This window comes from Lissotriton helveticus, chromosome 8 (assembly GCF_964261635.1).
Source record: "Lissotriton helveticus chromosome 8, aLisHel1.1, whole genome shotgun sequence".
NCBI classification, from domain to species: domain Eukaryota; kingdom Metazoa; phylum Chordata; class Amphibia; order Caudata; family Salamandridae; genus Lissotriton; species Lissotriton helveticus.
This window is the reverse complement of record NC_136069.1, coordinates 931,025,423-931,051,251: the sequence shown is the minus strand read 5'-3', so window position 1 is coordinate 931,051,251 and position 25,829 is coordinate 931,025,423. Positions and strand designations below refer to the sequence as shown.

General features: G+C 43.7%; 1 protein-coding gene across 4 annotated transcripts in view; it reads left to right on the top strand.

The window, feature by feature from the left end:
• The window catches only part of ABI3BP (ABI family member 3 binding protein), a 2,192,437-nt gene that overhangs the window by 1,985,044 nt on the left and 181,564 nt on the right, over nucleotides 1-25,829 (top strand). For all 4 annotated transcript variants that reach the window (XM_078657771.1, XM_078657774.1, XM_078657775.1 and 1 more), the window contains one exon: nucleotides 13,335-13,403. In XM_078657771.1, the coding sequence (XP_078513897.1) occupies nucleotides 13,335-13,403 (69 nt within the window). The remainder of the gene's footprint in view (nucleotides 1-13,334; nucleotides 13,404-25,829) is intronic.

Genomic DNA, 25,829 nt, shown 5'->3' with positions numbered 1-25,829 from the left:
CCCACAACATTCATAGCCACCGTGGGTTTCCTCAACGAGGGCAGTCAGAATTCTGCTCCTAGCAGTACTCCTCCTAATGGCTCGTCAAGGTGGTTAGACACCAAACTGACCATTTCCTCTTGGAATGCGTCTGGGCTCAAGACAACACTATTATCTAAATTAGCAGTGGACTATCTGAGCAAAAGTGACATCATCTGCTTACAAGAGACTTGGTTGTTATTCCCAACAGCTCTGTATGGCTATTATGAATTTTTCCAACCAGCATCTTGGCCTAACTCTTTTTGCCGACATTGTCGGGGATTTTCCATCTTCATCAAACACTCTTGTAAAATCACAGCTACACCTCTCTACTGGACAGTAGCGTAACGGTAATTGAGGGGGCCCCCCTGCCAGGTACCTGGAGGGGCCCCCTCCAGGCTCTATTAGGAGCTCTCAGGCCGAAGTGCAGTGCTGAGGGGGCCCCCTTGAGCTTGAGGGCCCCCCCGCAGTGCGGGGGATGCGTGGGCCTGTGTTACGCCCCTGCTACTGGATGTCTCTGATGGGCAAAGTTTACTAATCTCAGGTCTTTCGACCCAAACAAGGGCCTTCCCTCTCCTTTTAATCAATTGTTATCATTTTTTTTTTGTTTTAAAGAAAATTGTATTGGATATAAGAATGCAGTAAGGAAATAGATACAATATCAATATGAAAACAAAAGCAAGCAAAGCATTATAATGCATAAGAAAACGAGAAAGAGAGAGGGAAAGGAAAGAGAAAAGAAAGAAGGGGAGAGGGGAAAGAAGAAAGAAAGAGACTCAGCAAAGAAAAATACAATATCAATATTAAATCACATCATTTTAAACGAAAACTTGCAATATTCTAGAAAAAAGATGAATATTTTTAAAGGAAGAATGCACAAGTTGAAAATAAAGGGAAGAAGTAAATAAAAAAGAAATCATGGAGGTTTGGGTACTTCCTCAGTACGAGGGGAGAGAAGCACAGACGATTTGGCTGAGGAATCTAAGAAGGAAGTGATAGGTAACCACAATAAATCACGTTTGATGGAAACTGTAACAGGGTAAACATAAGCTCTATCTAATCTATGATTAAAACAGACACCATACCGCCAAGCCTGATAGGATATGGATGAGGTATCTTTCCATGCCTTGGTAATTTGCTGAAACGCTACAGCTAAGAGATGATCAATAATAGAAGTGTTGAATGGGGAGGAGGACCATAGATCGGAAAGGCTACTCAGGAAAATGTGTGTAAAAGAAAAGGGGAAATCAGTGGAAAAAATAGTGTTAAGCTGCTGCCAAACTTTGGACCAAAATGTACGAACAAGAGGACATAGGAATAGCATGTGTTTGAGATCCGCCCGTACTTCTGAGCAAGACCAACATTTGGAGGGGAGGGAGGAGTCTATTGTATTCAACCTAGCGGGAGTGAGCATGAGACGTTTATAAAGAAAAAATAAAGTTTGAGTAGTGTTGGCTGCCCTAGAGGATTTCCGTATCTTATTCCATATATCTTGCCATAAAGAGAGAGAAAACGACTCACCTAAATCTAATTCCCACGCCTGTTCAACGCTCGATTTATCTCTATCAGCAGGAGATTCATGTAATTTTTTATAAATCTGGGAGGCAGAGGAAGAGGATAATAGAAAGGGCAGGGTAAGAGGAGATGAAGAGGATGTACAAGAAACAGAGGAGGGAAGAGAATTATAGCTGGTTTGAACAGCATGGATCAGTAACGTGTATTTGGAGAGGAAGGAAAGGGGAAGAGAAAAACGAGTCTGAAGAATAGGGAAAGGAATACAAGTACCATGTTGAAAGAGTTGATGAGCCCAAAAGAGACCCTGATCATACCAAGCTTTCCAGAAAAGGGTCCTATTTTTAATTTTAATAAGAGGATTATACCAAAGAGAAGATTGTAAAAATCGAGTACGTTCATCAAGACCATTTAGAAATAATGGAAAGAAGAGTTTCCTAGAATTCTTAAGAATCGGCAAAGACATTTGCTTTGGAAGACGAGGTAATAAAACAAACTCCTTAAAAGAGAAGGGGTGAAAAAAGGAGGATTCGATGTCAACCCATAAGGGAAAAGAGGTAGCATCTAATAATGAATCAGATAAAAAAGAAAGCGAGTGAGAAAGAAAGAAGGAAGTATGATACGAGGAGAAATCAGGAAAATTAACTCCTCCCAAGTGCTTGGGACGTCTAAGTTTGGAAAAAGACATTCTAGCTCTCTTATTTTGCCAAAGGAAACTGGATAAAATAGAATGAATAGTTTTATAACAGGATTTTGGAACGTTGATAGGGAGATTAGAAAGAAAAAATAAAATAATAGGAACTAGCATCATTTTAATTGAATCTAATCTTCCCCACCAAGATAAAAATAGAGGATGCCATCTTGCCGTGGAGTCTTTGAGAGTAGTATGTAAGTGTTTAATATTAAGGGCGACATTTTCTTTAATGGAAGGAGCAAACCAGAGACCTAAATATTTGATTTTTGAAGGGCTCCAATGAAAAGAGGAGATCATAAACTCCGCATGAAAACAAAATGTATTAAGGGGAAGAATTTCACATTTATCGACATTCAATTTATACCGGACACAGCTGCAAAATCAGAAACTTCAGAAAGGAAGGCAGGAACAGAAGTTTGAGGATTAGAAATAAAAAGGAGGATGTCATCGGCATAAGCAGATAACTTTACTTGTTTTTCACCATAAGAGAATCCAGAAATATTTGCATTAAGCCGAATTTTTGTTAGAAAAGGTTCTAAAGCAAGAATAAAAAGAAGGGGCGAAAGAGGACAGCCCTGGCGAACGCCACGAAACAGAGGAAAAGAAGAGGAAATAAGGCCATTAGCAAAAATAAAGGATCTAGGAAAAGAGTACAATAAAGAAACATAGGAAAGAAATTTAGACCCAAAGCCAAACCATTTAAGAGAAGACAAAAGAAAGGGCCAATTAACTCTGTCAAAAGCCTTCTCTGCATCTAAAGCTATAGCAGCTAAAGAATGAGGAGAAGTCTGTGATTTACTAAGGACATTGAAAAATAATCGCGTGTTGTCAGAGAGATGACGACCCTTGATGAAACCACATTGTTCCCTACCTATGAGCTGGGGTAAAAATTTGTCTAAACGTAAAGCTAAAATCTTTGCAAAAATTTTGTAATCAAGATTAATCAAAGAAATAGGTCGATAATTTTTACATAAAGTATGATCTTTATTGTCCTTGGGAAGAAGGCAAATCAATGCCTCCTGAAAGGAGCCTTCGGATTTTTGGGAAGATATAAAGAAAGAAAATAATTTATGTCATTTAGGAACAAGAAACGCAGAGAAATGAGAGTAAAACTCAATGGAGAAGCCATCCGGACCAGGAGCCTTGCCTCTTTTGAGAACGCGAATGGCTTCTAAAATATCCACTGAGGTAATATCCTTATCTAAGGAGGAGAAATCTACATCAGAAACAGAGGGAGAAGGAATAGAAGATAGATAATGATCAATGGTTGACGACAGAGGGGGAGACTCAGGAGTATAAAGAGTCTGATAGAAATTAGAAAATTCACCCAAAATATCTTCGTCCTTATGAAGAGTGGTATTAGTGGAGGAGACAATTGACTCAATTTTTGTACGCTCTTTTTTAACCTTAAGATAATTTGCTAACATCTTGCCAGCTTTATTTTGTGAGGAATAATAGGTCGCACTGGATTTAAGTAAAATTAAATTAGCAGATTCGGTAGATACTTTATTGAAGGAAAGTTTGGCAGTAAGGAGATTGTTAAGATCAGATTGAGATTTGGTCGAATAATATACCTGTTCCAAGTGTTTAATACGGGAAGTAAGATTGGAGATAGATTGCGTGGCTAAACGTCTCTTCTTGGCAACATATGAAATGATGAAATCTCTAGAGGCAGCTTTAAAAGTGTCCCATACCAATTGAGGGGATGTTTGAGGGGATTCATTGTCCGTAAAGAAAAGGGAAGCAAAATTAAGGAAAGCAGCAGAGAACGAAGTATCTAGGAGTAGGGAATTATTGAATCTCCATCGCTTAGCACCTTTAGTGGGAGGAAGTAAATCAAGCTGGAGTGAGACTGGGGCATGATCTGAGATTAAAATGGAGCCTATATCAGAGTGAGTGATGAGTTGTGTGAGAGCTTTGGATATGAAAAGATAATCTATACGGGATTGGGAAGAGTGGGTTGGGGAAAAGTATGTATATTCTTGCAGAGTAGGGTTGCAAAGCCGCCATGAATCAACTAGGGATCGTTGGGAAATAAGTGAAGTGAACTGAGCATGCATTGGAGAAGGAGAAAATCGGGAATTGGACTTACGGTCAAGGAGAGGGTCCATAATCATGTTACAGTCTCCGCCCAAAATAAAATAATCATCAGTATATTGCATCGTGGATGAGAGAATTTGAGGCCAGAACAACTTATCAGGAACAGTAGGAGCATATACATTAAAAATAGTTAAAGGAATTTTGTTAACCAACAACGATATAACAACCCATCTGCCCTCTGTGTCATTATCTTGTTTCACAAGCTGAACATTCAAACGTTTATGACAAAGAATAGCAACCCCGTTACGTTTTCCCGTCCCCGGTGAAGCAAAAACTTGACCCACCCAGTTACGACGTAATTTAGAAACTTCAACATCTTTAACATTAATTTCTTGTAATAATACTATATCTGCTTTCCGATGAGCTAAGTGGGAAAGAACACGTTGTCTCTTGATAGGAGACCCCAAACCTTTAACATTCCAAGAAACTACATTAATTGACATCTAGAAATTCTAAAAAATAATTGAAACATATCAATAATAAGCAGAAAAATAACCGTACAACAAGTGAAAATAGGAAAAAGGTGCAAGTAGTGTTAGAAGAGGAAGAAAAGAAAAAAGAAGACGTAGGATATAGAAGTATGAAGATAAGTACCTGATATAGTAAATATAGAAAAATGGGAAAATAGAAGAAAAGAAAGAGAAGAATGATGGATGAAAGGAGAAGAAATAATTTGAGAAACAAGAAAATGAGGAAAAGAAGAGAAAAGAGCTGAGGAAAGGAAAAGGAAAAGGGAGGAAAGAGAGTACAGAAAGAAGGCAAACACAGAAGGTCAGTTCAATAACAAAATCCATACCGTAAAGATACAAGAGTACTGGGGATGGAAGAACCATGAAGGAAGGAAGCACAACTGGTCGAAGACTCCACGAAGACGCGGCAAGGGGAGAAACCACCAGGCAGTTGAGGAAATGAAAAAACAATCTCAGGGACCACAAGATCAGCAACTAAAGGAATACGAAAAGAGAAAAATAACGTGAAGCAAAACATAGGGTAAGACATAATTAGTTGTACAAAAGAATATCATACAAAGACAGTCTACAAAGACAGTATACATGAGGAAGAGATCAAACAACCGAAGAGAACATGACAATAAGAGACAATAAATCGAACAATAAACTATGGTTGCGGAATGTCCATTGAGTCAGCTTGGCAGGAGTCCAGGAACTGCTGCAGGTGAACAGGGTCTTCATAAGATGTCGTCTTATTATTATAAGTGACTCTAAAGATGCAGGGGTGAAATAACCCATAGCGGGCATTCAAAGCTCGTAAAGCAGGCCTCATGTCCAAAAATCTTTTACGACGATCCGCAGTAGCTTTGGCATAGTCCTGAGCAAAGAACAAATTAGAGCCATTGTGTGAAATCTTCCCTTTCTGTTTAGCTGCATGAAGGACTCGCAGAAGGTCAGTATATTCCAAAAAATATAGGATAACACCTCTAGGTTTCACAGAGGAAGTGGACGATGATGAACGAGAAGCTGGACCCAAACGATGAGCACGTTGAATATTCAGAGGAGGTGATGGTGGAAGATTGAGTAGAGTGGGAAGAAAGGATTGAAAAAATGAAATAGGATTTGACCCTTCAAGATTTTCAGCAAGGCCATAAATACGTAAGTTATTACGCCTATTTCTGTTTTCCAAATTTTCGACTTGTTGTTTGAGAGAAGCAATCTCTTTCTGCATAGTAGGAACCTGGCCGATAACCGTTTGAGCTGAAGCCAAGGAACCCTCAAGGTCTACCACTCTCTGTTGTGTATGAGACCAGTTATCCTCAAGATTCTGGAGACAGGAATTAGTCTCCGACATATATGGTTTAAGTGCACGAATCTCATCCAATAGCAGCTCCATAGAAATAGTATTCGACATACCTGTAGGTGAAGGAGGATTAGTTTTTGTCCGCTTCCCTGAATTAGCAGTCGGAGAATAGATGGTGAGGAGGGCTTGGAAAGAGGGTTTGAGGAACGTGAAACAGGAGTAGTAGAAACCTTGGTGGTAGGAATATCCGATTGTGAATCATCGAACGAATCTTGCAGAACGTTGAAAGGATTATTATCCTCTAAAGGTACATGAGAAACAGAGCGTTGCTGAAGGGCAGCAATACGGCTGGTGCGTGACGTTGCCATGATATAAAGAAGAAAAAACTGAAAACGTACTGCGCCAAAAGAGAAACACTGTCACTATGAGAGAAAATATCAGGAGTGAATGAACAATGACGCTTTCCCCAGAGGAATATCAATGAAAAGTAAAACTAATCATATATAGAGGCAAGAGAAGGTCATTGAAAACTCGGTAAGTCAGAAATCTTCATATTGAAGTGAAAGTGAGGAGAAAGTCAAAATGGCGGCCACATTCTGAGGAGAAGTAGAAAATGCTATTGAATCAGCATAGGAGGTTCTCAAAACAGGAAAGCACAGTCCTCAAGAAGGAAACTGCAGAAGTCACCAGAAAGAAATCTCCAGCATATCGAAATTGGAGTCCAGCAAAGCGAAATCTGCACAAACGGCAAAGGATGGAACAAAATGGCGGTCGCGATCAAATGCGAGCCGTCGGTAACTTCAAAAGATAAAATACCGGTAAGGGCAGCTTCTTTTGGGGTGAAAAGCACATGTAGACGTGCAGGGTGCCTTCCGCCACACTTTGAACGCTGTTCCGGCAGTCCATAAAGGAAGGAAACGCCTGGAAGAATCCCCGTCATCTTACGTCGTAACGGAGCTCTCCGGACCTGCGCCCATCTTCCTTGGTGCCGTAGCCACGCCCCAATCAATTGTTATCATAACATAGCCAAAACATCTAAGTCATCTGCAACAGCTCTTCTGATTAAGCATTTGGAAGAGCTTCTACTTGAGTTTGCCTCTGCTGAAGTTTTGTTACTAGGTGACTTTACCATCAGGGACTTGGGACTCAATGATCTCCTTGCCACCAAAACTAAAGAGCAAGCCATGAATATTTTATTATCCAACTATAATTTATGCTCCACTAAGCAAATTACATTGGTACAAGAGCCCAGAGCCCATCTATCTGCAACATTTAAGAATCGTTTGACCATCAATTATATTTTTTTATCAACATCTCTGAAAACTCATCTAGTTAAACTGGAGATCCCCACTCGGACAGAGAGCGATCATAATCCCTTGACTGCAATAATGGATAAACAAGTCCCTGTTGTTGCCAAAGTCACTGAAGTGGGGTACTCAATGCAGATCGAACTCCATACCCTAGTTAGAAGAATTAAACGGATTCTATAGGTACAGATAAGGTGGGCTTCTGGCTCACGGACATAATTCTAAACTTTACTCAAAGCTTTTCTACTCAGTATCATCATAGGTGGGATACCGCAATCACCAAACTAAGAGACCTCCTAATGGGACCAGAAGTTCACAACAGATATCATAGGCGCCCCTTGCGGAAGTCCCTCAACGTGGCCATAGTCAACAACAGAAGAGCCCTAAGGAGGGCTGTGCACTTGCATAAACTCAATGGTACAGTGCTCACTGCCAAAAACATGGCCTCATTATGTAAAGTAAAATGTATATGTAACTTGCACACCACTGTTTGCAAATAGTACTCTATGTATTTTTAACTAAATGGTGCCGACCTGCTTCCTGACTAACCCCTGTCAGGTCTCTATTATAACTGAATCTGCAGACACAACTGTGCCTAATGCAGGAATGCACTGTTCAAATCTGCTCTAGTGCACTGCGTTTGTTCAATGTATCTTAAAACATGTAACCAAAGCTTTTTGAAACTTTTTTTCGAAAAAATCAACCAAACCCGTAATACATTCTCCTGCTCATAGAAATTTCAAAACAACAATTCGATCATGTTAGTCAAATTCATTGCTTTTATATAATTTTGTGAACATACAATACTTTTTTAACCAATGCAGCAATTCAATATCATTGCAAATGCATTCCACATGTTCATATCAAACGTCAATTCAAAAAGAAAATGTTGATGACTTCATCTGTATACTTTCATGGTTTCCCAATGCATTTCGATGCCATTGCATCTTCGTCAGGGGAATAAACTGTATAGGACAAATGACAACAACCGTATATTCTTAATGAAAATAATATCATTTTTTTGTAAACATTTAAAACAGGTTATCTCATAGGCATCTTTCTCAAAGGTAACTTACAACTCGATTGTATCCAAACACCCTGCCCTCCCAAGCATACATGTGTTATTTGTACTGTGGTTGTCCCTATACATGCCAGTAGAATCAAACAAGTGCAATCAACATCTGTGTCATCTGAGTAAAAAGCATGACTCAAAAATTCAAATAAAAACGTACCCTCCGAACAACACCTGCTGTTTGTATCCTTATTTACAAAATTAAAAAAAGCATACTAAAGAGGTGGGAGTTGATTGAGCAAGAGGAAGATTTTAAGACTGTTTTTGTTGACAAACCAATTTTTGCACTATCGAGATCTAAAAATCTGAAAGATACATTGAACAAACGCAGTGCACTAGAGCAGATTTGAACAGTGCATTCCTGCATTAGGCACAGTTGTGTCTGCAGATTCACTCATTATGTAAAGCCCACAAAAAATCAACAAGGGAAGCTAAGAAACAAAAAGAAATGATGGAGTGGCTAAAGATACATGGCCTGTTAAGAGAAAAAAGCCTGACACATTTCTGGAATTATATAAATAAACTTCGCTCCTCCAACAAGTTCAGGGGGAACGCGGTTACAGAAGAAGCCTGGTCACGATACATCACCCAACCATATTGCTGTGAAAGTCCAGATGTCACCCAACAATACTGCTGTGAAAGTCCAGACCTCACTGAGGCCAAAACCAGTGAGGCTTATGATAACATGTCAATGGACATTCGTAGGTTGACCACTTTGGCCCAGGTCTGTAGGCTTCTGAAATCCATGAAAAATGACGGTGGCCCAGGGCCTAATGGCCTTCCAGCCGCCGTATTTAAATGCGCGGTGGATGAATAGGCCAAGCTGTTATTCCCCCTGTATAGTTATGTGTTCACTACATTCCAGACTCATGGAAAGGTTCGATTTTATGCCCAATTTTCCAAAAAGAAGATCCCTCCCCCCAGCTAACTACCAACTCATAGCCCTACTAGTTCTTGAGGCTAAGGTATATGCCCGGTGTCTTCTTGAGCCATTAGAAGAATGGGTTGCGGAACACAATATACTACCATACTTTCAAACTGGGTACTGAGCTTCTGCCTCCACAATTGACAACATCACAGCCCTAGCTATCCTGAGTCATCAAGCAGTTCAAAGAAGTCAGGTTCCACGCTTTTACTGCTTTATAGACTACTAGCAGCCCGTCCCGACCTTGTCTGGGAGCAATCAGGCTTCAGGGCCCCCACCCGCCCCGGCATTGTCCGTGGGTCCCTCGGAGCCTTACTCATCCGCCGCACCTCCCCGCGCTCCTGAGTTCACCGGTCCGCCGCTCCTCGCCGCTCCTCGACGCTCCTCGCCGCTCCTCGCCGCTCCTGTCCGCCTGTCCGCCGCTCCTCCCAGCCTGTCCGCAGCTCCCCGCCTGTCCTTCGCTCCTCCCGCGCTCATGTCCGCCGCTCCTCCTCGTGCTCCTGGACGCCGCTCCTCCTTGCGCTCCTGATGTCAGCACGCACGTCGCGGCCGGCGCTACTTGCATGGGACTACTTTTTCTTCTCGTAAATTTTTTAAATAACTTATATTTTTTTAATTTTTATAGCCTATGTCCATCTGCACACCCTGACAATTACAACGATGTATCGGGTGTGTGGATTGGTGCTGTGGTTCCCGAGTTTACCCGCCTCAAAGGTTCAAAGTTCTTCCTTTATAATAGTAGTATAGATAGTGCCGCCTCCGACAAAGTGTCTCATAACACTCTTTGGAGGAAATTAGACAAGTGGGGGATCCCAGGGAGTCTGCTCGGAGCCCTAATTTCCTTGCGTAAGAACATATGGGTGCATGTTAGAACAGGCCCTATGTCTGTCTCTGCACAAATTTCTACACTAGACGGTCTAAAGCAAGGATGCATCCTCACACCCCTCTTGTTCAACATTTACACTGACGATCTCGGGAGATACCTGGAGCATAGCAGTCTGATTCTGCCACAATTGGGTCATGTAAAATCGAATCTGCACATTTTACAATTTGCTGACAACATCGTCATAATGGGCCAGGCCCAATCTGGCCTTCAATGAGCCCTGTGTAAGCTTGATGAATACAACAAAGCTAACAACCTTAAAATCAATCAGGACAAGACTAAGGTCCTGATTTTTGGCTGCTGCTGCAAAAAAGAAAACCCTAACACGGAACATCGGGTTCGCAAAGATTAAATGTACATCAAAGTACAACTACTTGGAGGTATGGTTTAGTTAGTCTTCCAGACCATCCGTCCAACTAAGCTGCTCTGAAAAAGAGAGCAAGGGCCATAACATACAGCTTGACCCAACTCAATCAGTCCCTGAGCAGATCCTATACTGAAGGTGAATAAAGCCACCCTGCTTCCCGCCCTAAACTATGGGCATCAGGCCTTTCCCAATGCATGTGCGGCCAGTCTGTACTGTGCCCAGATTAATATTTACAAAAACATCTTTTGACTTCTGGAATATATACATAGGGCAAGACTACGACTGGAGTTGGGCCTTAATAGACAATCTCTCTCCTGTGAGGCAGACATCCTGAAGTATTACAAAAGGGTATTAAAAGCTGCAGATAAAAGAAACCTTTGCTAGTTCTGGGAACCCTTTGAACTGACAAATTATAAAGGTCATCAGATCCCTACAAATTGAGGAATCATCTCTAACAGCAGACTCTGTTCCCTACACAGTCTGGAAAAGGGTTATAAATAAGCAGGCAAGACAAATATCATTACAGATGGACTGCCAGGCCTTAAAATCGTCTACTATTCTGCTCCCTTTGAATGATTTGGACCTCCCGGGGCTTCCACAACCATATCTCTCTGACAGTTTAAACGCATCGCCCCGCAGAAACATTATGTTTATGCGTCTCCTAGGCCTGCGATCCACTGCTTTTACCAGTTGGGCCCCACGTGGTGAGGAGGGGGCTTGTAGATTGTGGAATTACAGGTCCAAATCATGGCTACATCTTCTGTGCTGCTGTCCTGCCTTGGATTCCCCCAGAAGAGTCCTCCTAAAGCCATTATATTTCAAAAGGGGTATTGACACATGCTCGGAGGCATCTGCTCTCTGTTTTACCAGAATAGATAGTCAAATGCTTGCAAAGTCAGGAAAATATGTGAGAATTTTGGAAAAATCTATTCTCTCCTCCCATTGCCTCTTCTCACTTGGTCTCTGTTTCTCAAAACTTATCACAGACTATTTTGCACCACGTCTCAGTATTTCTCCACTTCACTGAGTCAGAATGTTATTTTATCTTTGATTTTAATGTTTTTACCAGGGATTATGGCTATTGTATGAGATAGCCTTGTCTGAATAATATGTTTTAAAGTGATCGTCTGCTCCGCCCTGCCTTTGATGATGGAAAGATGTATCGGGGGCATTTCCATTGCAATGGTTTTTATTAACTGTGCAAAAATTAATAAAATATTGAATCTAGAGATCTAAAGAGGCTCAGCCTCCCTCAACCCCCAGAATCTTTTTTCATGTTTTTTGCAGTGTTGCAGTTCAAACTCAAATTGCGTTTTCATGGGGTACCATACAGCTGAACAATTAAATTAATGACTTTTTGTTACCTTTTTCATCAATGTCTTAACGTTTTATATTTATGATGGACTATAAGTTTTAATGTGACAGCATTTCAGAGTTTGGGTTACACGCCATAATATTTGGCGCAGGAATTAATTTTCTTCTTTGGCCTTAATGCCATAATATGGCAGGTTTATACAATTATTCACTTAATAGGGACCATCTTTCCCCCTCTATGACATTCAGACAATCTATTAAAGCACCGCTCCCCAGACCCCTAAACCTCAACCTTTCCAATGTAGGATGCAGTATGTGGGAGTGAGATAAGTGTGTTCTCCATTTTCCGATTGTTAGTAATCTATAAATAAAAACATATACTAAACAATCATGTTAATATCCATAGAGAGTAAAGCATGCACGTGGAACAGTTATATTTAAATATGTAAACCTTATTTTTGAGGATTAGGGGGTAACTGAAAAAAGTGTGGGTACCTACCCTCTGCTTCCCTTGTAGGGAAGCACCTACCCTATTTACACGTGCCTGTTACCCGGCGGGGATCTCTGAAGCCTTCACTGCTGCCCCAGATGCTGATGTAAGACAACTCTATCAAGCAGGCACCATGTTTCTTTTGGTTTCTTTGCAGAGTTCTTTGTTTTTCAAAAGTACCCTTCCAAAGCAGGAGCTTGTTCATGAAGAACAAAAAACATGAACACCCCAGATACCTTTACAGGACCCCACCCCTTTTAGGGCAGTCGTGGGCCATACCTAGTGATGGTGGCCCCACACTCAATAAGGTTGAGCAACCATCACTGTGACTTAATGACTCTGTGGTGGAAGGTCCATTAGGTCAGAGGTTTCCGTTTTCAGAGCCAGCTGAGGCTCCAGCATGGGAAACCCTGCGGTTCTCTCACCCATTAAAGGGATTGTTTAAACCTGAGCTTGCCTGACAGAGTGATTTTTGGGCGAATTCTTTGCATCAGCTAAACTCACAATGATTCCTTTCCCACAGTGTGTTCCAGTGATGGTCACCATTATTTCAAGAGTTCTTTCGATGTACTAAGGATGGGCAGTATTATGCGAGGGCCGCCACTATGCCAGGAATGGTCAGCATTATACCAGGAATGCCCACAATATACAAAGAGTGAACACCATGAGGCCTGGGCTTGCATTATGCAAATGGTGTGCACTTCATGCCAACAATGACCATCATCATGTCACAGAAAGACTCCATCATACTTCTTTGTGGTGGATCTGATGTAGTGGGTGTGCAACATGCGTTATGTTAAAGTATCCTTATTAAGGCAACAAAAGGATCATTAACACATTTTGATTTCTGTGTGGTGTCACAGTGTTTTCAGGCATATTTATTGTGACTCTGTTTTTCAGTTACAGAACCGGTCTTCAATACAAATCCTGTATCAGAACTTGATCCAATGGGCAAGCCAAGGTACACAGGTAAATCTCGATTTGTAACATAGTTTACCATCGAAACATAAACACCAACAATCAAAGATTCAAAACTTTGATCAATAAACGTTTCACGTTTACTGCATGGATCCTCACTGTCAGAAATGTGCATATTAGAGGTGGAGGGAAAGAGCCATGTAGAGACATGGTCTTTGTTCAACACCTAAAAAGTGTAGGTAAGTATAATGCATTCTCTCAACAGTAATAAAATATAAGTCCAGACCACACCTCAGTTATTATTTTACACCAGTTAAATAATGTATAATTTTCTTCACATTCATGTGTGTCTTTTTAACAGAAAATAGTGTACAGGATCAATGTGGAGACCATTATTTGTTAGAAAATGTTTGTTATTACAGTGTTGTGTGGTTTTTCATCACTTGAAATATATAAAGAAAGCAAAAGTTGAAAGATATAAGGTCTAGGATCAACACTAATCTTTCTCTAGCCTTGCATTGAAGCGTGAAAAAGTTTAATTCTACTGAACAGAGGAGGTGTGGGGCGGGAATTTTATCTTGCGAGAGAACTAGCAGATAAAGATGAGTCCATTTTCCTCCAACGTTTTTCCACTTCTAGAAAAATGTACATTTTCAGTCCCTTTTCTCATTGCCAGCAATATTTTCTATTTGTATTTAAAAGGACTGCAATTAGACAGTTTTACTTAAAATACTTGAGCTAAACCGAAATTATGTTTGCTGCCTATTTTACTTCACACTATGTTAGTTAATATTTCTAAAATTGCAAAAATCTATTACTTATTTTTAAAACCCTTAAATAAAGTTTTATATGTTCCCATATACTTTAAAACGATAATAAAAACAACATAACTTCTTTACTTTTTACATAGAAAATCCAGCTATTTAAGTATAGCATTTTGACATTTCAGTTAACAATCCCACATTTGTAATCTAATAATAATAATAATAATAATAATCTAAAATTTCAACAAAAAAATAATATTCCTTTAATAGCGTTAGTTAAGGTTAACCTAAATGTACATCTTTAAAAAGTCTTCTATTTCTTAAACTAATAACTTCAATGTATAACTCATAGCTCAAGGTGCAGCCAGTACTAACAATATATCAATGTCCAGCAAAATACTTACTTTTCTAAGAAAAAGTTGTATTTTATTTTTAACTCTGCACATGCAAAGAAGTATAACACTTAAAAGCAACAACACAATCCCCCTTGAGGTCTGGGCTTTAGTAGTTGTCAGGCAAATTCCTGATCCACCCTCCTTCGTGTAATGTAATCAGAGTTGTTCCCTATTCACTGCTGGCCCGATCAGGGAATGCAAACTGTTAGACCATACTCAAGAGTCCCCTTTTGACACTTCAGTCTTCAGTTAAAAGTGCCTAAGGTGCCACAGCTATTTCAAAAGGGAATATCTCGGGCCCCAAAGGCCATATATCAGTCTTATCAGTTTTGGCAGCATGACACTGTTCAGCGGTGCGCAAGTGCCCTCTCCACTTTTGTTCCAAAGTCCAGATCCAGTGTGGCATAGTCAGGCTGCTTGCAATGGGGGCAGCAGCTCATGGTAGCTCAGGCTCTTTTTGTCGAGCAGCGCTGGCAGTTGGGTGCCATTGATCGGAGCGGCTCCTGCTCAGTGGACACAAGATGCGCTTCCCCTAGTAAAAGGGGGCGGGGATTTCTCCACCTACGGACTGGAGCTCCAGCGAGGGTGGGACGATCCTTAGGGAAACATTAAGGTGCAATTGATGGGTTAGACCAACTGGTCACAGCAGTAATCGTGCCCCCTATGGCATACGGGGTCACTGCAACAAGGCAGTGTGGGCTCAGCAACCTTCACACAGCTCTCAAAATTTTGCTCAGTCTACTACAGCCCTCTCCAGGCATAGGGGGGGGTTCGCCAAAAACTGTCTTGCACAGGGGCTACTGCCCAATTTATGCACAGCCAAATCGTCACACCTCGTGCAGAAAGTCCTCATGGTATGGCGCCCACTGGACCAAGCTTCCTCCAATGCTTGGAGGGCACAATGGTATTGGCAAGCTGGCTGGCATCTGGTGCTCCAGGCTCCAAAGCTACTCACCCAGCAGGGATACTAGTAGACCTTGGCCCCCAGTCCTTCTCACACAGCCCATCTGGCTGCTTGGCAGGTGACCAGTTTTTAGGGACTCACCTCCCCTTCTTATAGTTCATTTCTAGACACTAAATGTAATTTAGAGTCTGGATCCTTGAAGTTTATCTTGGTGTTCTGCTTCTTTTGAAGTGCGCACTTTGCCTTTTCATCTTCATTCATGATAGAGGTCTGCTACAGTAGCAGTGTGATTATTCACAATACCATTCATGTGAGTGACCAGAGTTCACACTTGGATGTCAGTCACTGTGAAATGTGCATCAAAAGGTTAATTCTTTCAATTCAAATAAGCTTGATTCGATAACAAAGTATCATAAAAGCATTTCAGAATCGTACGACAAATATATAGTTTAGCATTGCATAAAATGATAAAACGTTAAAAAACATTAAAAAAGAGTTTTAAACAATACAATTCAGGACCGTCCTAAGGATAAGTGTACTTTTGCAAACTAATATATTGTCCTTATGGGTTAAAATACACATTTTTATATTACAAATAATTCAGGCATACCAATAAGCTGCAATAGGTAACAAAATAATCTCGGAACTGGGATTTGCTCTTACGGCCCTTATTTGATTACGTTTTTAGGCCTGCTGCTTTCTTTTGAGCTTTTGAGCGGATGATCCATACACAACCCAGGTACTTTGCAACTCCACAGACAAACAAGGACCTTGAAGCATCAGTTCTCAGGATACGGAGGGCCACAAGATGATTCCTAGTTCCCAATTGGGCACAAATTGGCTGAAGCCATTTTGCCCTTGCCTGTTTATAAGCAGGGCAAGCAAAGAATAAGTGGGCTACCGATTCTTGCTGGGCTTCACAGCTCGGACAGTTTGTTAAGATATATTTTGTTGGGTCCCGTTGAGCAAGCGTGGAATTTAAATTTCAGGACCCAAATCTGAACTGCATATAGAGTGCCCTGTCTCTAGGTGTTCTAATGAAATCTAGGTATGGTTCCTGGTAGCCAGCTTGTTTGTGCTGCAGAAATTCGTCAGTTAATCTCCCAGCCCTGGAGTGGTGTAAAAGCTGGTAGTTAACCCAATTCCAGTAGATCTTTTTTAGCTCCACCTTAGTCATAGGGGCCTGATTCACCCAGAATTCGGCTAAACCCAATTTAAACAGTAGGTCTTTCAAGTCCCTTAACCATTTGACCCTTTTACTAGAGTCCAGGGTGATCAGCTCAGAGAGGCCAGCCGCATAATGAGATAGTTCAGGGGTGCATCTTAGTCTGGCCCAGTACAAGGGAGGGCGATGTCTGGCCACCTCGCTGATCGGTCGCCTACCCATGTCAAGAAATAAAGGTTTTAGTGGTGTGTATATTGGGGCAGAGACCAGGTCTCTGATGAACTTGTTCTCAGATCTTTGGATCTCATCTATTTTTTCAAAGCCCCAGAGTTCGGCACCATACATTGTCGAGCTCACCGCTTTGCCTTCATATACGGCTAAGGCCGGGGCTACCAGTCTGGACGGGAAGGAACGTTGCTCTCTGGAGATGGCACCCGCAACCCGCTTGTGGTTCAATAGCATCTTACTCGAATGCAGCCCCCATAACATTTTGTCCGAAAGCCTGTTACCCAGATAGTCAAAGGAGTGAACTCGCTCAAGAGGAGAGCCATTGAGAATGAGTTTGGGTCTAAAGTGGTTCCCAGGGTTAAAAGCCATAAACTTGGTCTTAAAAACGTTTATGGAAAGGCCCCTTAATGTGCAAAACAATTGGAAGGGAGTAAGAAGTTTTTGGAGACCCATCGGAGTTTTTGAGATTAAAAGGGTGTCGTCAGCAAAGAGGAGGGTAGCAATTTTTTCCCCCACCAGGGTTGGGGTATCTGCTGGAACTTGGCTCAAAAAATCAACCACACCATTCACATACAGTGAAAAGAGGGTAGGAGCCATCACACAACCCTGGCGGACCCTGGTATCCTCTCTGTAGTTTGGCCTTGAACCCCCATCTAACTCGAGCACAAGTGCCCTCATGAAGGCATATTAAAAGAGTTAGAATGTGGGAGGGAATGCCCATATCCTGTAGCACTGTCCATAACTTTTCGCGTGGGACTAAATCGAAAGCCGTCTTGAGATCTATAAATGCGAGGTACAGGCTTCCCTTACCAATGGCTACCACTTTCCAGTAGAGAAGGAGTAATCTGAAGACTTGATCAACTGTACTGGTGGCTTTCCTAAAACCTGCTTGGCATTTGGAAAGGATTCCCTCCTCCTCCATCCAAAGCTGAATCCTATTTAGGAGGGTTCTGCCTACCACTTTCTGCATAGAATCCAATAAACTGATAGGCCTGTAATTAGCAGGATCCTGGCAATCGCCTTTTTTTATAAATGGGTATTACCTTACCTCAGCTTCTTTCCAAGATTTCGGAACTTCCGCTCCTTCCATTATGCTATTTATTAAGAGCAGAATGTATTGGGCCCACTTATGCGGTTCCATTAAGAACAGATCGCCTGGAATACCATCTGGTCCTTCCGCTTTTGCAGAAATAATACAATTGATGGCACTTTCAACCTCAATCAATCTGAATGGATTCATAGCTTCGGAGAAGGTTGGAGCCTGGATACAGTGCGAGTTGATTGGCACCCCCTCAACTTCCTCCGAATATAAGTGTGCAAAGCGGTCCCACCAAGCCTGACTCCCGATATGATTGGGAATGGGAGTGTTATCACACCTTTCTCTCTTCTTGAGTAAAGCCCAAAAGGAAGCAGAATTTCTCTTGTTCGATGCCTCTTTTAGATCCTCCCAGTGGGCCTCCTCCCAATCACGCCTAGCTTGCTTTAAAGATAGATTATACTCTTTTCTCGCTATTTTAACCGAGGGAGAATTTTTCTCCTTTACAGCTGTTATTAAAACGTGCCTTTTCTCCTTACAGGTCTCCGTGTACCATGGGTTAGGGCTTCTGGATTGCCTCTTTCTATGGCCAGTACGGGAACCTCCTAGAAGAAACTGTGCACCAATCAAACAAATGGTTTCATGATGAATTTGGGGAATCCTCTCCCGCCCCTGTGCCACCTCTAGAGCTTCCTCCAGATCGCCTGTCTTTAATGCTAAGATTGATGAAATATATGCATGTTTTAGGTCCTCCCCGCCACCTTTGGCCACCTTAAGCGCCTGCCACAATTAGACAGTTAGATCCTTAGTGGAGAGTAGGGCATCCGAAGTAAGGGTGGATTTTGAAATATGTGGAGCCCATCGATTCTTAATTTTTAGCGTTAAGGGGTTGTGATCGCTATCAATGGTATGGCCCACCTCCATATCGATGACATCTACCCAAAGACGCAAATCGACCAGAATGTAATCAATTGGCGATGGACATGCTAATTTGTTAAAGGTGTTATCTCCCCGTATATCAGAAGGGGTTCTGACATTAGCAGCTCTAAGGCCAAATTCCAAGGTTAGGGCGTTTACTTGTTTATAATCTAGGACCATCTTTTAACTGGCGGCAAAGCTAGAGGGGTTAATTCTATGGCTGCTCCGTGGTGCCGATTATCGGGAGATGCTACATCGGGCAATCGCCGACTATCTCATTTTCAATGTCGGAACTTCCCTATCCCCGGTCACCCTCTGGGAGGCTTTCAAGCCCATGATTAGAGGTGTGGACATAAGCTATCGCTCAGGGAAGAAGCAGCGGCGCTTGTTGTAGGTGAGGGACCTGGAGGATCGTCAGGTCCAACTGCAATCCCAAATGGTGGAGGGTTCTGACTCCAGCGCCCATGGGAATCGGCTGCATGTTCAGCCACTTCTTCATCAGCTGCTTACAGATAGCGCTAAAAGAGACCTGGTTGGCAACCCAATACAGGATTTATCAATGGGGTGACAAGTCCAGCCAGATTCTCCACAGGCTTTGACAGGCCAGAACGTTCCAGACACAGGTACCCCTTCAGAGGTCCCCAGACGGCGATATGTGTGCCTCCCCCGAGACCGTGCTTCAATTCTATGCGGCACAATATGAGGAGCACAAAGTAATCACAGAGCACCTTATAGATGACTTCTTCATATATATCCCTCCTCGCCGCCTCTCTGATGAGAAATGCGACACCCTGGACAAACCCATCTTCCTAGATGAACTGCGGACGCGTGATCCAATACTCGCCTGGGCTGTGCACTGGGGCCGAACAAGTATCTGTGCGACTTCCTATGCCCACATATGGGGACCCTTGGACCTCATCTGCTTGAGGCGCTTCACGAGGCCTCAGAGCAGTGCAGTCTGCCTCCATATTGGCGACATGCTGAAGTCTTCCTCAATCCTGGCCGCCCTCCTGAAGATCCTGGTTCGTATCGCCCCATTTCCTTGCTGAATTCTGAGCCTAATCTTTTGGGGAAGGTCCTGGCCAACCGCCACTGCACATGTATTCAGGATCTGGTACATCCGGATCAGTCTGGTTTCATGCCACAACCCTCCACCAGACACAACATTTGGCGGGCCCACAATGCTGTGGCAGAGGCTCATCGTCTGGGTCTCCCCACGGAGGTCTTGTTGGTGGACATAGACAAGGCGTTTGACTTGCTGAGTTGGATCTACCTTTTCAAGCTCTTAGAAGCTGTCAACCTAGGACCACGCTTCAGGGCCGATGTGAAACTTTTATACACGGATCTCACAGCTTTGGTTCGTGCGGCCGGATGCTGCTCAGCTTCCTTTCCTATTTGCAGGTGCACAAGGCAGGGGTGTCCCCTTTCCCCTCTCTTATTCACCTTAGCGATTGAGACATTAGCCTCATGGGTGCGCCTGGACTCTGTCATTCGTGGGCTGGACTGGGCGCCGGAGTCTGCGGACAGGATCGCGCTATACGCTGACGATGCCCTGTTCTTCATGGGCCCCGTGTCCTCCAAATCCTGCGGATTTTCGGGGAGACTTCTGGGCTTTGCGCTAACCCATCCAAATCTATCCTCTTCCCCATTTGCAGTGAGCAGAGGAGTGAGACTTGGGCCTGGCAACTGCCCGTTGCAGACGTGGGCTTCAAGTACCTCTGGGTACACATCACGTGGTGTCCTAACAATGCTTGGACGCATAATATAGCTCCACTGCTCCCCACCATCTGAGAGGAAACGACGATTTGGACCCACTTACCCCTTTCGCTATACGCAAAATGGTGTCTCAGCCACGCTTGCTCTATCGGCTGCAGAACTATCCGTATCCTATCCCCCTCGTCGTGGTTTCTCCAAATAAATGCACTCCTGAATAGGTTCCTCTGGCAGGGGGGTGCGGTCCGGGTGGCGCTTGCAACGTGCATCCAGTCCACGTACTGTGGTGGTATTGCGGCGGCCGACGTCCTGGCGTACTACTCAGCTTTGCACCTCCTGGCGATCAATGAATGGTGGTATGGTTCTCAGGCAGATCCAGCCAATGCTGTGGAAAGGCTCTTTATGGCGTATACTCCGCTGCTTCATCTCCTGCACAGTTACTCGCCCTTGAAGGCATTTCCCCGGCCTGCCGGACAGTTATTCAGATATGGAGGAGGGTGATTTGGTCTATGGGTTGGTGGGGTACGTTGACGGGCACCACTCCCCTCTGGCAGGGATCACACCTTCGGCCTGTCTCGGCATTAGTGGGGTTTCGTAGGTAGGACGATATTGGGATATCCACTCTCGGAGACATTATGCAGGGGTCCACGCTTAAATCCTTCCAGAGGCTGCAGGCTGATTTTGACCATCACAAATCACAGTTTCATCGGTACCTGCAGCACCGTCACGCACTGATCCCCCTGATACGGCATCTCAAGTCCTTAGCAGAGTTTCACCCATTGGAAGGTCGATTGTTGATGGGAGATCTAGGGGCCCACAAAATCCGGCAAATTTATCAAACCCTCACTACACACTCAAAGACCACTATACATTGGACTTGTGCGACGTGGGAGGCGGACTTGCCCGCCCTGACTGACAACAAATGGGCCGAGGCACAGGCTAGCCGAAGGTATTCCGCCGTTTCCACCAGATACAGGCTGATTCATTTATATATCTCCATAGAATATATTACACACACCTTCGCCTCTGGAATATGGGGGCTATTCAGTCCCCCACATGTTTCTGCTGTGGCACAGACGAGGGGCCATTCCTTCATACTGTGTGGAGCTGCGGGGCATTGCAGCTCTTCTGGTCGGGCGTTTTGTCTTGCATAGGCTGGGTACTGGCATGGGACATTCCAATGGAGCCTAGACTGACGCTCTTACACAGCACAGAAGACATTGGGGGGAACAGATATAAAAGACACCTTCTGTTCTTGGGCCTCACATTGGCTAAGCGAGACATTGCGCCGCATTGGAAGGCTACGTCCCCGCCCTGCATAGCTAATTGGAAGACGGCCATTGATATGTGCCTGTCAGCGGAGATTGCGGTGTTTCAGGCAAGAGGCTGTCCGCAGAAGCATGGGAAGATCTGGGCTAGGTGGGCCAAGTACAGGGTTATCGGCTTGTCCTTAATAGCGCAGCCAGTCAACCGAGACCCTATTGAACGACTAGTGGTGAATGACTTGCCAGTTTAATGTGTTAGTGCTACACAGACGTAGACAGAAACTGATTAGATGTGTCTTTATCATGTTTTTATGGTATGTATGGTGCGCGTTAGGGGTGGGGTGTTTTCTCTAGTCTGATATTCCGCAGACCTCAAGGGTGGGTAATTTTCAGTACCTAGAGTTTCTACAATATGCCTTTCAAATGTACATTGCTTGCTGGGCTTGGCCCATCTGGCACTATGGAAAATCATTAAAATCTGTTGTAAAAAAAAAAACGTTAATTCTAGACCCCCAGCCCTACTCTTTGTGATTCTCATTTCAGCCACATCTCCCTTCCTGAGATGTGTCCAGGCCCCTTCCTTTTGATCTATCACAAGAATCAAAGAGCAGTCGTTTAAAATATAACGGGAGCTTCATCCTTTTCCCTCCAGTGTGTCCCCACCCAGCTCACAAGAATGCAGCAATCCACAAATCTGTCTGGGGGATCCTCTTCTTCTCACTTCTTTATCAGGCAGGCCTGGGCTTTCCAGAATGGAAGCGAGGGTCGTCCATACTATGAACCATTGCAAGCGGCGTCTTCGTTGATTTTCCTGAGGCACAGCCGGGAGCAGGGACACTTGAGATTTGAAACTTGTGTAACTCGTGTAATAATTGTGTGTTTTTAAAAGGATCTAAGGCACTATTTCCCCGCACAGCGGCAGAACGCTGACGCGGGCGGGTGGTTTCTGAAGACCGGACGCCATTGGCCGGATTCAAAAGGCACGCCCACTGACACCAGCCACACCCCCTTTCCACCTACCCCACTTCCATAAAGGATGTGTTTTTGCCGGAAGCGCAGCGGACGAGCGCAGCGGGCGCAACGATTGCGCGCCGAAGGCGCGCTTAAGGCAAGCTCATCTGCGCTCGTCCGCGCCAAGACCGGGCTCAGGGCAACCCCCCCTGCCCGACCATCTCCGGACCTCAAGGCACACAGATATAGTAGGGAAGCACTGATGCTGCTGGATCCACTGGCTGGCAGAGCTATCTGCCCACGCCTAACCCCTAACATAATATCTGAGGATAAGAACCTCTGCCCCAACTGCCTAGGGCATTTGCCACACATTAATCCCCTCCCACTTGAATTTTTATCCAAACCGGATCAGATCCCAGGCAACAGGCATATTCCGCTAAAGCATGCTGAATATAAGCACACTACTAAGGGAGAATTAATCAGTGGATTATTAAATGTCAGATCCCTCCCGAAACATGCCACTGAAATACAGCTACTGATCGAATCCAACAACCTGGATATTCTATTTGTAACCGAGACATGGGCGGCGGTGGGAATGGAATCAGAGCTAGGGCCGGCATGTCCGGTAGGATATAAGATCGTTCATAAACCCAGGACTATGGGACAAGGGGGAGGAATAGGAATTATTTTCAGGGAAGAGCTAAATATTGTAACATTGGATATCGATATGGTCTCATGTGCCGAAGTTCTCGGGATATCAATCAGACACGATTCAGGCCATTGCCTCATGGGTTTAATCTGCTATAGAACACCGGGGCACATCAATGCAATGCAACAGCAGGAGCTGATCACTGTTATTAATAACATGTCAATCTCACATCGCAGACTGCTGGTACTGGGAGATTTTAACCTGTGGGATAACGACCAACTACACACGGCCTTTTATAATATTACACAATCCTGTAACAACTTAGGTCTGAAACAATGGATAACCACCCCCACACATAGGCAAGGAAATATACTGGACTTAATATTCGCTGCAGAGGATCTCATTACTATGGGAACAACACTACCAGTAGATTGGTCAGACCACCATCTCCTACTATTTAACATCCATACCCTGATCAATACAGGACCAACAAACACGCAGACTAGGACCTTCACTAGCCGTGATTGGAAGGGTCTGCTAAAAAGGAAAGAGGAAGGGAAGCTCGACTTCCGTCAAGTGGGGTACTCGTTTGGTCTAGAGAACGATATCACCACAAATTATCATCTACTATGTAAGGAGGTAACCAGGAAACTTGACGATATTGCACCACTGAAAGCAATTAGAAAAAGAGGAAAACCCTCCGCGCCCTGGTATACGGATAAATTGAAAGAACTGAAAAATGCCTGTAAAAAGGCGGAGAGGCATTGGAGGAAAGATTATCTAGAGCAGGAGAAACTGATCTGGAGGCAGACAATTGTGCAGTATAAGAAAGAGATCACTATAGCCAAAGCAAACTACTTCGCAGACCTAATATTAAACAGCTCCAACAAATCTCGTGACACCTTCAGGATAGTCAAAGAGCTGTCCCATCCTGAATGTGCTAATAGCCAAATCAAGCCCTCACAAGAATTATGTGATGGTCTAGCATCCTTCTTTCAGGAAAAAATCACCAAAATCATCGAGGGTATGAAGGATGTCTCCATTCCTCTAGTGCAGTATAATAGTAACACAGAGAATAGGGAGAAGAGAGTAGGAAATGTAAGACGCCCCACTCCAAAGACCATCTTGGAGAATTTTGAGACCCCAACAGAACAAGAATTTACAAGAACAGCCCTTAATATAACATCAGGATCCCCTTTGGACCCTCTACCTCATAAAATAGTTATGGAGTTCGGGGACGAACTCTTCCCAGTACTTCGACAGCTGTGTAATCAATCTCTTAACACAGGCACTGTACCAAAAGACTGGAAATTGGCAGTTGTCACCCCCCTACTGAAGAAATCAAATCTGGACCCGAACTGCCATAAAAACTATCGACCTATATCGCTCCTGCCATACCCAATTAAGATCATGGAGCGGCTGGTCAGCAGGTCACTAGCCCTCTTACTGGAAACTAACAACATCCTTGAAGAGGAGCAATTCGGTTTCAGACCAGCTCATGGAACCGAGTCAGCTCTGCTGACGGTTCTGGACGACCTACGAATGAGGGCGGACAGGGGAGAATCAGCAATCTTAATTCTGCTGGACCTGTCCGCCGCATTCGATACGGTGAGTCACGACATTCTGCTGACAAGACTGAAGAGCATTGCAGTTGGGGGAGCTGCGCTCGACTGGTTTCACTCCTATTTGACGGACAGATGGCAGGCAGTAGCAATTCCTCCGTATCAATCAGAGGTTGTTAAAGTTCCACATGGGGTCCCACAGGGGTCTGCAATTAGTCCGATACTTTTTAATATATATATGCAACCCCTGATGGGCATCATCAAGGCTCACGGCATTAGCGTGATCAACTATGCGGATGACACGCAGCTGATGATTTCTCTTGATGGTGCCCATGCAGACTCACTTGAGACCTTTCACACCTGTATGTTGGAAATGACATCCTGGTTAAATCAGAACTCATTACAATTTAATAGTGACAAAACCGAAATAATGCATTGCAAAGTAGGTAAAATCACTAGAAGTCTACCCACGGACTTCTGGCCTCTGGAGCCAGGTGAGTCATTAACCCCAGTGAAATCAGTGAGGAACCTTGGAGTCAGTTTCAATGACAGTCTGAGTCTAGAGACCAATGTCAATAAGCAGGTAAGTAGCTGCTTCGCCCTAATGCGAGGACTTCGAAAGCTGCTGCCCCTTTTACCAACACAGGTTAGAGCCACCATAGTTAGGAGTACCATTCTCAGCCGCCTGGATTACTGTAATGCTCTGCTACTGGAATCCCCTGCCTACCTGATTTCCAGACTTCAGAGCATCCAGGCGGCTGCAGCAAAATTGACACTCTCCCGAGAGCAGAGATCCTCTACTACCCTCGCTTTGGCCGATTTACACTGGCTACCTGTACACCAGAGGATCCTTTTTAAATCCCTATGCACTGTCTTTAAAGCAGTGCATGGGATGGGCCCCCGACCACTTCAAAACAAATTTAAGTG